Consider the following 15,083-nt stretch of genomic DNA (forward strand, 5'->3'; position numbering starts at 1 on the left):
AACACAAACCTTCTGAATTCCAACAAAGACAAATGCAGCTGGGATGGAATAACCTCGGCAGCAGGGTGGTCTGGGTGCCAATGGACAGCACAGACAAGGACCTGGGGTCCTGGTGGACAAGTTGAACATGAGCCACTGCTGAGAGCTCCCTAGGTACTGGCAGGTGCTAGCATGAACACAGCCAGCAGTTCAAGGCTGATTTCCCACCATTTGGTACTTGTGAGGTAACATCTGGACACTGCATCCAGCTCCAGGGACCCCGCAATGCAAGAGAGATGGTGACAAACTGGAGACAGTCCAAAGCCACTGTGATGGCTGTGGAACAGGGACACATGACTCCCAGGAGAGGTGGAGGAAACTGGGGTTTGATTAGCCTGGAAAATGAGAAGGCTGAGGAGGGAGCTAATGGCAGTCTTCCACTGCCTGAAGAGTGGGTGGGGTAGGAAGCCACAAAGATGGAGCCAGACATTTCTCAAAGATGCACAGCAAAAAAGTAAGAAGAGGGAATATTCAGTTCAGTGAAGCAGGGGGAAATCTGATTAGAAAGAAGGAGAAAAGAGTCAATGAAGAGTGATTAACTACCAGAATAATGGCCCAAAGATGCTGTGGTCACCTCCATTCTTGGAGATTCCCAAAACTTCACAGAACCAGGCCCTGAGCACTCTGATCTAGCTTGGAACCAAGCCAGTCTTTGGGCAGTGGTAGGACTAATGACCTTCCAAGGTCCCTGAGGACAAGGAATTCCTGGAGTACAACTTGATGCTTGCTCACCTCGCCTGCATCCAGCCTTTTGGCCAAAGGGGCTTCACCTCTCCATCTAGGAAGGTCTTCACATAGTCCTCTAGAGACTGAGCCTTATTCTTGTCAAGGTCATAACCATCCAACTTAATCTTCACCAAGTGGCAAAGCAGCTCCCTGAAGAACAGGAAGATTTCAAATACAGTTACGGAGATTCACTGTTCCCAGGTGGAGGAAATTCTCTTTATCCAGGTTTATCCAAGCTCTGCAGCACACCTTGCTTATAAAACCAACCCTGCTCTGCCTCCACAAGAAAGAGGAAGGGAAAGGCACTACATCCATGCACCAGGGGAGAAAAGCCTTGTTCCCCCTTCCCACTGTAACCTCCTGGAACAGAGAGGGGATTAAACCAGTGCCAGAGATACAGGTGGCATCAACACCTGCAGAACTGAGCTTCTCTGCAGACCTGTGTGCTGCAAGCAGAAAGTGCAGCTGTGCTTTGTTCTAAACCAAGCAGCACCCCAATTTGTTACAGAATCAGATCAGAAGAAGCAGGACTGACTCTAGGTTTATCCTCTGTCACTGTCCCCTTTCTCCCTTCACTGTTCTTTGTCACACCCTGGGTGCCAGGGGCAGCAAAGTCCATGAGCTTCAACCTGAATCACATCTGGTTCAGAGTCTCAGCTGGAGGATTTCAGCAATTCTGCTGAATTTCTTCTTTCCCAAAGATCTGTTCCTCTTTCCTGGCCTCTGCACAGAGGCTTCTCAGTGCTTCTCTCACAGTTGGCCTGTGCCTGAAATCAGCTTTATTTTGCATTTCATAGAAGGGGGGGATTTAGTAAATAGTGACTTCCATGAACAGCACAGTTTGCCACAAACCTCCAAGGTGCCTCTTACTACAGATGCTCAGTGCTGCTCTGAAAACAAGATACAAATACCAAAATGCTTCACTTCCACTGCAGAGAATAAGAAAACTCACAGCTTCACTTAATATCTAAATTATGCAAACCTGATTTCATCATTCCACTGAAATTTCTTTCGTGGTCCCGTGCCACGCTTCCCTCCCTTTTCTTCATCCTCCTCCTCATCAGAACAAACTCGATCTCGTTGGTCTTTGTCCTTTTCCTCTTCTAGCATCCTAAAACAGAGACAGAGGTGATGTGGAAGTCACTGTCCTGAGATTCAGAGACAGGAATAAGTATCTCTGAACAACACTGGTCTCAGCAGTCAATGTGGAAGGGCCTAAACCATTTGCTAAGGGTGCAAAAGCTGAGCTACCTGCCTGAGGATGAGAAATCTCTCACTGCTGTCTAACAGAGGCCATGGGACTTCTCCAGCCTCCTGCTCTTAGGCTGCCATGTTCCCAAACACACACCACACAGCACTAAAACACTTCAGCCACGTCCTGATCCCATCAAGGCTGCTTTAGCTGGCATTGCCAACTACATCACAACTGGAAGAAGCTCCCCAGAGAAGTGGTCACAGCACCAAGCCTGTATGAATTCAGGAAGCATTTGGATGATGCTCTCTGGCATATGGTGTGATCCTGGGGGTGCCCTACACAGGAATAGGAGTTGGACTTGATGATCCTGATGGATACCTTCCAACTTGACACGTTCTATGATTGCCAGTGACAGGACACAGAAAGCACACAGAAAGCACATTTGGGCCAATGAATGCCTGTCAGCAAAGTTTAACTACAGAAAAAAAGCAGGTGGTAAACTTTGCAAGAGCAGCCAACAGGTTCCAGGGAGCTGCTGAGAAGAGCTGCTGATGTCTAATATGCACACAAGGAGCTTACTTGGAAAACTTGGCCTGAGTGTGAGCTTGACATTCCTCCTGGTACTTGGCCATCTGCTCTGGCATGGCCCTTCCAATGGCTTCCTTTAGCTTCTGCAGAGGTTCCCTCAATCGGCCACCCTAGAGAAACAATCCAACAGAGATTGAGAACAACAGTCAACAACAACAAGATTGAGAACAACTGTTCTCAACAGTCTCAGGTCCCACACAACCCAATCTGACATGTTGAGACTCCTCCCCTTCTGAACCCACCCCACCAGATGGGATGCCTGAACCCTTCTTGCTGAAGGACACCACCACGGGAGGGAGACAACCACTGCCCACCCTCTGGAAAGCAGGGGTGCTGGGCAGGTGTGACAGGGCTGTGGTGCCAGATTTACTCACCTGCTCATAGAGATAAAGCCTCCGGGCTCGTTTGACCAGAGTGTCCTTACTGCAGGGGAAGAAGGCAGCCAGGTGGGCATAAACCCCTGAGCGGACCTGGCTGTTCAGCTCCCGGCTCTGCAGCTCGATGCTGAAAACAAAACAAACACAGTGGAAGCAGGGACCTGGCAGGGCTGCTCCAAGCAACATGACTGGGACTCTGGGGCCACCAGAGGCAGGGAGAAAGGGTCAAAATACAAGCCAGACCACAGGACAGGTTTTTACATTGGAGAATCGACACACTCAAGGCCTGTGTCCTAACTAAGACTTTTAATCTAGTTTCAGAGTATCTTGAAAAGCAACAAACAGTTGACAGCAGTCTTGTGGCTGCTGCAGTTCTTCCTGGCAGGTGATGGGCAGGAGCATCAGATAATGAAGTGAGAGGTATGCTTATGTCATATACTGTGTGGGTCTAACTCAGGATCATACAGAATCAAACTTTATCCCCTGGGCTTGAACTTACTTCCCAGTGAGTAGGTTAGAGAGGGAAGTGTGTACCAAACCCACCTACAGTTATATACAACTTAAGACACTTACTTTCCAAGGCAGCTCTCAGTGTGAGTAGAGAGTGTACAACTCCCTAACTGGTCCAACAGCAAAGTCACACAAACCTATCTAAATCCATCTCCTGAAAGTGATTAAAGTTATTAGATGGACAACAGATGAGGACTGTTTGTGCAGTCAGCACTGGAATGCTGAAAGGTTGTAATCACCCCTTGAAACAAGAGGGAGAGACTCCCAAACATCCCATTGGCAATTCCCCTCAAGTGCCTTGATAAACCTCGATGAAATTAGAGCCTCTGTGTGAGTATTATTACACTGGGATGATCACAGAGCTGTGTGCATTCCTCAGCCTTCTCCAGGCACTTGAGGAAGAATGAAGCCATTATCAACAGCTGCACAAAGCAACACTGGCATTCAATAATTGTGCAACTGGAGAACACAGAGAAGTAATGGAACCCTTCCAGTTTGCCAGTTGAACACAGCAGCCTTATGCCAGTTATAAAATATCCCATAGAGTGCATCACTATGCAGGAAGGAACATGCCTGACACCTCTGACAGGGAGGGATTTACTGCTCTTGTATCAAGATACAAGCACAGGACAAGTACACAGGTATCAAGCACTGTCTTGAGAACAGGAGGCCTGGATACATCCCCTCCAAAGTTCTCCTACCTCAGTTATACACTGTATTTCAACTGGAAGTAATTTTCTAGGAGACTCTCCTACTCTCCTAGGTATGGAAGAGCTATATAAGGACAGCCCCACAACTCCTGCTAAACCTGTCCCTGAAATTACCAAAAATGCTCTGCCTAGTCCTCTCCTTTCCCACTCTCCTGGTGGCACTTACTCCAATATGATGTTGTTGATATCCTGAGTGAAGAATCTCTGTTTGCTTTCTCCCTCTGCAGCTCTGGCAGCCTGAAACAACACAAGTGATTTGTTACAGCAAATAAGTTATCAGCAGTACACAGGTCCCAAGAGGCACAAGCCATCAAGTGTTCTTTAAACTACTTCAGAAAGACTGTAAAACAAGGCATGGTTTTATTCCTCTGAACTCCACACCAGCTGCCTGCTGTAGGTGGGTTAAAAGCTGCCATGATTGACAAAAAAAAAAAGAGATTGTGTCCTCTTCTTCAGTTCAAGACCAACCCTGCCATGTGAACTGTCTGACCATGTCCTGCCCACAGACCTTCCTGTTCTGGATTCTCCTATCCCAAGACTCCTATCCTAGATCAAATCTCCTATCCTAGAATACCAGACTGGTTTGGGTTGGAAAGGACCTTAAAGATCATCTAGCCCCAAGCCCCTGCCATGGGCAGGACACCTCCCACTAGACCAGGTTGCTCCAAGCCCCATCCAGCCAGATGTACTGGAGCCAAATGCAATGGAGCAACCACACTGAAGATTTCTTCATTTAATGGGACAAAGGAGATGGCTTGGTGGCAACTGACTTTTTTGGCACCCTTCCTGTGGGGAGAAAAGACAGTTCTAGGGCATGGTTTTAACTTTACATTAGAGCTAGCAGATTGAGTAATATAAGCACAGAGCTTGTCCCTGGAATAGGAAAGATCATCCTAGTTATGTTTATTGAGGGTCAGGGATTCTTATCACCAGGTTTTCTAGTCTAATCTAGCCAAGAAACCAACAGAAAGAGCAGCAGCCAAAAGGAGTATGTTATTTCCAATCCACACCATGGAAACGGAAAAAAAAAAAAAAAAAATAATAAAAGAGCTTTGACTGCAGCACACACAACACTGCCCAAAAATCACACCCATGGAAAATATGTCCAGAAGGAACATAATTCCAAGAGATAAATGAGATAACAGAAAATTGCCAAGAGCTTTCAGTCTCTTCTGAGCAGGGATGTAAACAAAACTGGGATTCACCACAAGGCACCACATCAAGTTAGGGATTGCTTGCATGGGAAAGGAGACAGGAGAGTAGGGAATGATGCTGAAAACTCCAAGGGTGAGGCTGGGAAGTGATTAATTTATGCCCAGAAGGTGTACATTCCCCTCTGTCAGCAGCAGGTGATAGACAGCTGCTGATATCAAAGCAAAGGCTCAATGCTAAAGAGAATCCTCAACAAGATAATTCTTTCAGGAAGGAAAAGGTTAAAGTCAAATCAGTTCAAGCAGAAGAGGAAATGCCTGGAGGCTCCTTTTAACCCAGGGGAGCCTCCCACCTGCTGGGATGGAAGAGACCTGGCTTTGGAACAGAGCTATGCCACCTCTTCAACTGCCACATTTCACATCCCCAAATCCTAGCTGACCTTGTAGCTTCAATTCTTTAAATCTTGTATTTCTCCTTGGTTTATTTTCTTAAAATCTACAGTCCAGCAACAAGACAAAGCAGCAGGGAAATCTGTGGGCAGTTTGCTATTTCACTATCTTGCTGCAGCATAACAATTAACTTGTTATCACAGAAGCTTCCCTAAGATTGGGAAGGTGCAGCTCAGGAGCAGCTGCTCTCCAGTGTTTTTCTGCTACCAGAGGAACAGCAAATGGAAACATCCATGAAGAGCCCACTCATTTTTATCAGCTGTGACTATTTTGTTCAACTTATTCCTCTCCTCAGTCTGCTCCCCAGCACTATGCACACTTGACATATCTCAGCAGAACACAGCTATTGTGAGCAGAGGTTTATCTCTAGTAACAGGAGTTATTAAGAAGTTCTCTAAACAAATGCAGCCCAGAGGGCAGAAGATACACCACAGCAGAGGCCTGAGAGCACTGCTGACAACTTAAAATCAAAGCTTAAAAACAAGACTAGCAGCAGCAAAATATCCCAGCACTTGTTTACAGGCTGATGGTGCCAGTCCTCACAGCAGAGAAGTCCCTCAGCAATCAGCAGCACTCTGACAGGCCAGGAAAGGGATCCCTGTCCAGGACCCAAAGCTCTTCCATTTTCCAGAACCACATTTTGAAGAAGGTGGATGAGTGCCACAGGAGTCCAGCTAGTGCTGTAGAAGACATGGGGCCACCCTTCTAGAAATCAATATATTCCACTCCCTGACACTCAAGATGGTAAAAGAAAGATGGTAAAGATGGTAAAAGAAAGCAAATGCCCAGTGATGTGGCTCCAGCACGGGAGACAACAAACTGTACCCAGGCTTCAGGGAAGGCATCTGCCTGGGCATGACATGGGAAACAGTTCAAACAAATCCTCAAGCCCCATCTAGAGGGCTTCTCATGCCTCTCACACTGCACAACAGGTCAGGCTTTCCAGCTGCATGCACTTATTTGCATAGAGCAGACCTCACAGCCCCTGCCCATCGCAGCACATTAAAACTCTTAGGGTAGAATTTGTCCTTCAGTCTCATTTTAGATTAATTCATGATAAACTGACTTTGGAAATGACCCCTTCCATGAGTCCATTCTTTGCCACAAGGTAAACAAACCACACTGACAGGTGGATGCTGAGGGTTACATTCAGCAGATAACAAGACCCAGGGTTTTGACACTACCTGACATCCAGGTATTCAAGAAAGTGACTTGGCTACCAGAGAAACCAGGTGACACAAAGATCCCAAGTGGCACTGCCAGACTCCTCCACCAGAGTGTGCTTTGTCTCTGGGGGAAGCCACACAAACCCAGCAGAGCTGTTTTTCCCCTACAGCCACCACACAGCCAAGCCCCAAGGACCTTTCCTACCTGAGCCAGTTCTTTGATGCGTTTCTCCAAAGGGGCTGGCAGCCCTTCTGGGAGGGATGGTGGGTGCTTGAAATCCTGCTCAATGCCCATCCCAACAGGATCACTCCCATCCTCCACCTCAGGAAAGGGGCTCCCATCTGGGGATTCACTGAGGAGCCTCTCCAGGTCTAGGTCAGTTAAGGAGTCCATGGCTGTGGCTGCCTGCAGCAGGTCGGTGTCACTGGTGTGGCCAAAGAGTGACAGCAAAGGGTCAGGCATGGCCTCTGTCTCCCTTGGGGCTGAAGGTTCTGCTGGAGAAGGAGTTGCCACTTTCTGCTCTTCATCTTTTTTCTTCTGAGCATCCTTCTCCTTCTGAAACTTCTTCAGCATCTCCTTAACACTGAGAGTGCCAGAGTATTTCTTCTTCTTCTTCTCCTTACTTGCATTTAATGCTGTAAAGCTGTAAACAAAGAACAGAAGAGAAAATGGAAGTGAAATAACTACGAGATGAAGAGGGAGAGTTCATCCCAGTACAGATTGGCCATAAACACCAATCCCCTTAACCAATTACACCAGCTAAAACATACTACTGCCTCATAAGGTCTTCAGGACCCACTGCTTGTTCAGCCTGGAGCAAAGGCTGTCCCTCCTCATGATGGAGCTCAGAGTGTCTCCACTGGGCTCTGCTCTTTTTTAGCTACCTGCATGATTCCAGCAAGGGAGACTGGGAAATGCACAAACAACTGGTGCAGAGAAACTGTAGGAAGAGCCAGTGAGCATGACAGCAGCATAACACTTTATGCCTATTAAAAACAAGCAAGTAAATTCCTTTTCCTTCTCTTCAAGTTCTCCAATACCAGTGGGAACTCCCACTGCTAAAGAGTCTAAACAGAGCTCCAAGAAACACCAATGTTTCTGCTCTCTTTGCCCATCTTTCCTCAAACACTCCTGTTAACAGGTCCTACTGCATCCTAACCAATGACATAAGGTGTTGAGCAGCAAGCATTCTCTCCCCCTCCTTACCCAGTTTTTGGAAACTTGGACTTTTTGGATTTCTTTTCCTTGTCGTAAGAATCATCCTTTTTCTTCTTCTTCAGTTTTTCACCTCCATCTTTCAACTTCCGCTTCTGGAGGGAGATAAAACAAAGCAGCAATCAAAGCCTCTCCTACAATGCTACCTGCCCCTCCACAGCCCCTTTGGTCTCTCTTCCAAGGATCTCAGGACAGCTCCTTCCCCACTGGACACATTCACCCAAACCCCAGACATCTGTCACCATATCTGGCACATTTGATCTGCAACATTCCCCAGCACACTTGAGATGCTCCCATCACTAAAGGGGACAAGATGCCAAGTGCTCTCTGGCCATTGTCCCTTTCAGCTGCCTCCCCTGAGCACTGTGACACCAGGGATGTCACCAACAGATGTCAACCAGGATGGCACCCAAGGGGAGCACTAGCTTCCGAGCAGAGTCATTCTTTTCATGCAGCAAATCTGCCAAGCTCTAACAGAGGAAGTAGCTAAAAAAAAGCAGCCTGCTGACCTTGGGACACTTCTTTTTCTTCTCTTTAACATAGTCATCTTCAGATTCAGATGCCTGCCGAAACTGCAGAGTTCCTGAGTTGATGTAAAACCCTCCGTACTTCGTAGTGAGAGAAGCCGGAACGAGCTCATCGTACTGGAAAGAACAGAACTACCTCTGGGCCCTGGGAGCTTTGTGGCTTTATTCTGCAGCTCAGCAGAACAGGATGGAGCAGGACTTGTGCTGCCCCTGCACAGAGAGGGCCTGGGGACACACCTGCTCACCCCAGGAGCTCCCATTCCCCACCCTGGCACACTCCTGCCTTGCCCCCAGCTCGCATCTTCCCAGGGGCAGGCTCAGTCTTGAACTGAGTTCTTCAGCTGCCCCAAACCCCCCTCACACCTGCCCTGAACCCCATCTCACACCTGCCCTGAACCCCCCCTCACACCTGCCCTGAACCCCATCTCACACCTGCCCCAAACCCCCCTCACACCTGCCCCAAACCCCCCTCACACCTGCCCTGAACCCCATCTCACACCTGCCCCGAACACCCCTCACTCACACCTGCCCTGAACTCCCCCTCACATTCACCCTGAACCCTCTCACTCACACCTGCCCTGAACCCCATCTCACACCTGCCCTGAACCCCATCTCACACCTGCCCTGAATCCCCCCTCACACCTGCCCTGAACCCCCCTCACACCTGCCCTGAATCCCCCCTCACACCTGCCCCATACTCACTGCTTCTGAGTTGTCAATGAAGGAGTCAGACTCGTCGTACCCATACCCCATGTCCATCAGGTCCTGAATTCTGTCTTTCCTACGTCTCTTGCCACCCTAAACAGTAACAGAGGGACAGAACTCTTACCTTCTTTTCCAATAGCCATGGGGGTGGCCCCAGTGCAGGACACTGACACTGGCTCCAGTATAGAAAACAGAATAAAACCAGTGCTCTCACCCCAGACTGTAATCTCAGAATACACTAAATCCAGTCCTAGGCTTTGTCATATGGGAAGAAACCCAGAGCAGCCAAACAAAACACAAGGCTGCCCTGCCAGCCAGCCTGACTTTCTGCCCACAGACTTTACACTGAGTTGTGTTTGCACCTCTTAAACATTTCTGCCAGTGCAGAGAGGGACTGCTCTTCCACAGCTGCTGTACAGTCAGTACAAACCCAGTTCTACGTGCAGCAAGCACACACACAACATATTAGGATGATCCATAGGTCAAATTCCTATCACAAAACAATACAGCAACTCATGAGCCAGACATAAAACAGAACATAGTTTTAGTGCCAGCTATGGAAGAACAGTGAGGAAAGGGGTCAGACAGGTCAGTGCCTCCCATGCTGCCCAGCACCATAGTCAGAGACTTAGCAGATCACACTGTACCCCAGCTGCAAGGTCTAGAAATTACTTTTTGCTTAAGGAAATTAAATTTAATAAATTACAGTAAGTTACTTGCCAGTGCAAACGAGGATATAATTCACTTTAATCAGACAGCTGATCTAAGAACATATCTGAACTATTTTTGGGAACCACAGGCTTGAGACAGGAAAGGAACACAGAAACCAGCATTTTCCAGCACTACTGAAGGACTGCAGGGAACATGAGAGACAAAGACCATCCAATACTACTGGGCATCAGACATTTTAAAGGATAATGTAATAGAAATGAGGAAAAACATACGTATTTTTCTTCAAACTTCCTAGCAAGAGCCTCCACTTTATGCCTTTCCTTCTCCTCATCGTTAAAGGGATCACTGGGATCTTTCTTCTGCAGAAAGAAGAGACAAACCCATGAGAAGCAATCCTGTCACACTGCCACCAGAACCCCCTGCAGCAAACCCCTCATGACTGGAGCATCCAGACAGAAGCTCAAACAAATCACCCTTTAGTACAGCATTTGCTACATCCCCATCCAGCATCTTCAGCAACAATGTCCACATTGATGATGGGGATCAAGTGCAGCCCCAGCAAGTGTGCAGGTGACACCAAGTTGAGTGGCACTGCCAACAGGAGCTGGCAATGTGTGCTGGCATCCCAAAAACCACCAGCAGGGTGGAAGAGGGGATTGTCCCACTCTGCTCCACTGTTGAGACCTGCTGGGCCCAGTTCTAGGGTCCCCAGCACAAAAAAGGGCACAGAACTGTTGGGAGAGAGTCCAGAGGAGGCCACAGAGATGCTCCAAGGGCTGAAGCAGCTCTGCTCTGGAGCCAGGCTGAGAGAGTTGGGGTTGTTCAGCCTGGACAAGGCTGCTGGGGAGACCTTCCATGCCTGAAGGGGCTGATGAGAAAGATGGGAACATTTTAGTAGGGCCTAGCAGCAACAGGACAAGGAGTTTTTAAACTAAAAGAGGGCTGATTTAGATTAGAGATAAGAAGGAAATCTTTTACTCTGCAGTTTTGCACCTGCCTCTGATTCTACCAAAAGACAAAGGTCAGCAGGACCCATACCCTGCCTGCTCAACAGTTCTGAAGAGTAACAGGAACAATTAGCAGAATCCAATCAACTTTCCTGTCACAGAAAAACACCCCCAAGACAAAGCTCTGAAGCTGCAGGAATTTGCATGTGTCATGACCTGAGAAACAGCTTCCAACAGGCAAACAGAACCCTTGGGAACACTTGGAAGCCCCATGGCCAGCTCACAGGAAGTGAGGCCAGGCACCAAGAGAGAAATATGTCCATCCAGTAGAGCCAGGTCCCCAGAGAGATCCAGCCACGTGTCACAGAAGCATCTTGGCTTCTGATGCTCTTTGGAAAAGAGATGCTCAGAGGTACTGGCATGCCAGGCATCAGGTAAGCCTTTGGGCCAAGCAATTCTAAATTAAATGAGCATTGTTGCCCACAGGCCAAGGGGACACTTACCTTGTCTCCTGAAGAACCCCCTTTTACTTTCCCTCGAGAACTCTTCAGAAGATCTGGGTAGAAAAATTCTGGGCAACGTTTGTGGTCTGGCTCAAAGAGAGTGAGTGTGATCCTAACAGCTGTTGCAGCTGGTTCAGGGTCCTGGGGGTGCTCTGCATCGTCCTTCCGAGATCTTTTCAAGAGGCTGCTGCTCAGTGGACCCTGGAGAGTGGTGAACGAAACCCTGTGGGGCTCCGTCATGGCTACAGCCACGTTGTAGCAGTCGTCACGGCATGGTTCCCATTGCATCAGCAAAAGCTCTGCCCCAGCCACACACACACAGCTCTCACTGACAGGCTGAAGATAACTCAGGACGTGGGAAGAGGAACAACTCCTCTGATTTGGAGATTTTCTTTGGGAATGCCAAACGCCCGTGCAGGTACCGCTTGCTGCAGTCATCCAAGGAAAAGAAAGAGAGAAAAGTCAGTCCCGGAGGCAGAAGTTCCCCCCACGTTGTCCTCCCTGCCCACCCCCCGGGTCTCTCTCCTCAGCCCCCGGGGCTCCGCTCCCAGAAGACGAAAGGAACATAACCGGAGGGAAACCCAGCGCCCCGCCAGCCCGGCTGCGAAACGGCCCCGCAGCCCTGGGCCGAACCGCACCGCCTGGGGCTGCACCGCCCGGGGCCAGGGTTGCGCTCCGCCCGGCAGCTCCCGCGGCACGGAGGCCCGCACAGCCCTGTCCCGGGGAAAGCGACCCCGGCCCCGGCGGGACAGGGCTGAGGGGAGCCAAGGGGCCGGCTGAACCACGCCGAGGGGAGCGGAGACCGGGCGGGGCTGAGGGGGGGGACCGGGGCCGGCCGCACCGAGGCAGCAGAGGCCCGCGGGGCTGAGGAACGCGGGTCCCAGTGCCGAGGGGGCGGTGCGCGGGAGGCCGCGGGCCGGGAGGAGGTCGCGGCGGGAAGGGACGGGGCGCGGGGGGGAGAGGCTGGGTGTGGGGAGGGAGCGGCCGCCCCCACTCACCGGGACACCGACACCGACACCGACACCGACACCTCCGAGCCCCGCTCCGCGTCACGTGCGGGGGGCGCTGCCACGCGCCCCGCAGCCAATCGGAACCGCCAGCGCGGTCACGCCGGGCAGGAACGGCTCCCTAACGGCCCTCCCGGCTCACGTGACAAGGACGGACCAATCAGCGCTCTCCGTAACGCCCCCTCCCGGCAGCCGTTGCGCGGCCGCGGCAATGGGGGAGGCTGAGAGCGAGCGAGAGGGGCTCGGGTTGAGCCTCAGCCGCTCCCGGCACTGCGGGGACTGAGGGGCAGAGCCGGGGGAATGAGGGGCAGAGCCGGGGGGAGCGAGGGGCGGCAGAGGCGGCTGTTCCCGGGGTCTCGGGGCGGCTGCCCGCGTCCCCGGCACTCGCAGAGCTGCGGTTGTTGCAGCCTGGTGAAGATCCCGGAGGGGAACTGTGCTGCCTCCGGTTCATCCTATTCCGTCTGTGTCCGGGAGCCTTTAACCGAGTGCTCACTGATTCTATAATATTAAATATAACTGAACTGTATGTAACGGTGGCTGCGGGGCTGCGAGATGGGAAGCTGTGGCTGAGACTGTCACTCGGGGGCCCCCCAGTGGTTCCACGGGGGAGAGGAGAGAGCGGAGAAGAGCCCCACGGAAAGAGACCGGAGCTTTGGGTTGATGGCGAGTGGAATAGATAGCCCCGGTAGCCAAAGAGGCCAGGGGAGGGCGACCAAGAGCGTGAAAGTTCTGAAGAGCACGACTGACGAGGGCCAGCTGAGATCATTGATCTGCAGGCTTGGTGGTCATTGGGGATCCCTTCCAACTTGAGATATTTGATGATTCTGCCTTCACTTAAAAATTCTTGATGTGGGAAGGAAAAGTACAAAGTTGAGGGGCTCACTGGGGAGTAAATACACGTTGTGTAAAAGGCCTTAATGGAAAGCAGGTAAATCTTTCCCTGTGGAGGGCAGAAACTTCCAGGACTGGAAAAGGTGCTGGCACCCAGTCCTACCAGAGCCATGGAGCCTGCCTGCTTCTGTCAAGGCTGCCACCAGCCCCTGATGCTCTGATGTTGTTCTGGCTCCACTGAATCACAGAATCATCCAGACCTCTGAGATCATCAAGTCCAACCCTTAATCTGCTACCCCTGTGGTTACCAGCCCATGGCACTGAGTGCCACATCAGTCTCTTTTTTAAAAATGTCCAGGGATGGAGAATCCCCCCCCCCCCCCCCGAGCAGCCCATTCCAATCATAGAACCATAGAATTGGCTGGGTTGGAAGGGACCTCAGAGATCATCAAGTCCAACCCTTGATCCACTACTGCTGCAGTTCCCAGCCCATGGCACTGAGTGCCACATCCAGTCTCTTTAAATATCTCCAGGGATGGAGAATCCACCCCTTCCCTGGGCAGCCCATTCCAATGTCTGATCACCCTCTTGTTAAAGAAATTCTAATATCCAACCTAAAAGAATATTTTCCTAATATCTGATCTAAACCTTCCCTGACAGAGCTGAAGCCCATGCCCTCTTGTCTTACTTGGGATAAGAGTCCTACACAGAATGTTTAATTCTCCAGCTTTATTACAACACTTATGGCCACTACTGCACTCCAGCCACCCTGCTCTCTGCCACTGCCCTCCTGGAGCTACCTATGTAGAAAAGTCCTCAGCACAGGCTGACATTTGCTTTGAAGGCCTGTCAGGGATTTTTAAATGGCCTGGATGGCAGCTCTGCTGCCTGCAGGATTGCTGACCACCCTTCTCCCCCAGGTATTCAAAAACAAGTATTCAAAAAAGCAGGCAGTAAGCTCTAAGGCACAGACAGGTTTACCATTAAACCCTCTTATGCAGCAAAGTATTCACTACTGATAGGGGATTACTGTCTAATAAAAAATTCTGTGGTTAATTAATGGCCAAAGACTCTCCAGTAGGTCATGGAGCCTCAAGAGGAGCATGCAGTGCAGGATGGGAGGGTGGCTTGTGGCTCAGAAAGCAGCACATGAGGGTGGGGGTCAGGAAGGGAAGTCCCTCACCCTGTCCCTGCCTTGCCCTTCCCTTGTCCTGCACCCCCCTGGCTGCCTCCTGCTGCTCCTGTGAGGCCATGCCCTCCCCTCAACAGAATTCCAGTGGGGAAGGAACTTGCAAAGGGTGAACCTCATGCAGGAGAATGAATAATTCTGGGAACTGTGGAAACGGGAGAACTTCTCTTCACAGAATAGATGGGAGAACAAGTGCTTCAGATATCCTTGATCACAGTCAGATTGCTCTAGGCTCCCGCTCCCCCTCAGCCAGACAATCCGCAGGTCCCTCCCAGCTGCCCGGCCAATCCCGTGCTGCCACCTGTCCGCCTCAGCCAATCCCGTGCTGCCACCTGTCCTCCCCAGCCAATCCCCTGCTGCCACCCGTCCTCCCCACCCCATCTCCACCAGCCTGCCCCGCCTCAGCAGGTTCATAAGGCTGTGTGGGTGACGGGCGGACATTTTCTTGGGCAGTGGAAGTGCTGCTGGATCGTGAGTGACTGCGCCAGCCGGTTCTTCAGAGCCACGCGGAGAGAGCCAGTGCTGCCAGCCTGGAGAACAAGCTGAGAAGCAGCATCAAAGTCTGAGGGCCCAG

General features: G+C 50.7%; 1 protein-coding gene across 14 annotated transcripts in view; it reads right to left on the reverse strand.

Annotated features, from left to right (window-relative positions):
* UBN1 (ubinuclein 1) overlaps positions 1 to 12,543 on the reverse strand; it is a 25,116-nt gene extending 12,573 nt beyond the window's left edge. For 5 of the 14 annotated variants that reach the window (XR_011729294.1, XR_011729293.1, XR_011729292.1 and 2 more), the window contains exons 1-12: positions 12,481 to 12,534; positions 11,483 to 11,910; positions 10,305 to 10,391; positions 9,358 to 9,453; positions 8,638 to 8,772; positions 8,120 to 8,223; positions 7,118 to 7,556; positions 4,312 to 4,382; positions 2,923 to 3,052; positions 2,540 to 2,658; positions 1,748 to 1,876; positions 772 to 915 (exon numbers count right to left, since the gene is read on the reverse strand). Coding sequence is in view for 9 of the 14 variants with exons in the window: in XM_071761045.1 (XP_071617146.1) it covers positions 772 to 915; positions 1,748 to 1,876; positions 2,540 to 2,658; positions 2,923 to 3,052; positions 4,312 to 4,382; positions 7,118 to 7,556; positions 8,120 to 8,223; positions 8,638 to 8,772; positions 9,358 to 9,453; positions 10,305 to 10,391; positions 11,483 to 11,770 (1,742 nt within the window). In the remaining 5 variants the exon portion in view is untranslated. Of the gene's footprint in view, positions 1 to 771; positions 916 to 1,747; positions 1,877 to 2,539; positions 2,659 to 2,922; positions 3,053 to 4,311; positions 4,383 to 7,117; positions 7,557 to 8,119; positions 8,224 to 8,637; positions 8,773 to 9,357; positions 9,454 to 10,304; positions 10,392 to 11,482; positions 11,911 to 12,480 lie in introns of all 14 variants that reach the window. The other 9 variants (XM_071761045.1, XM_071761041.1, XM_071761044.1 and 6 more) reach the window with 5 other exon arrangements.
* Positions 12,544 to 15,083: the final 2,540 nt, after the last annotated feature.

Source organism: Heliangelus exortis, chromosome 17, assembly GCF_036169615.1.
Source record: "Heliangelus exortis chromosome 17, bHelExo1.hap1, whole genome shotgun sequence".
NCBI lineage: Eukaryota > Metazoa > Chordata > Aves > Apodiformes > Trochilidae > Heliangelus > Heliangelus exortis.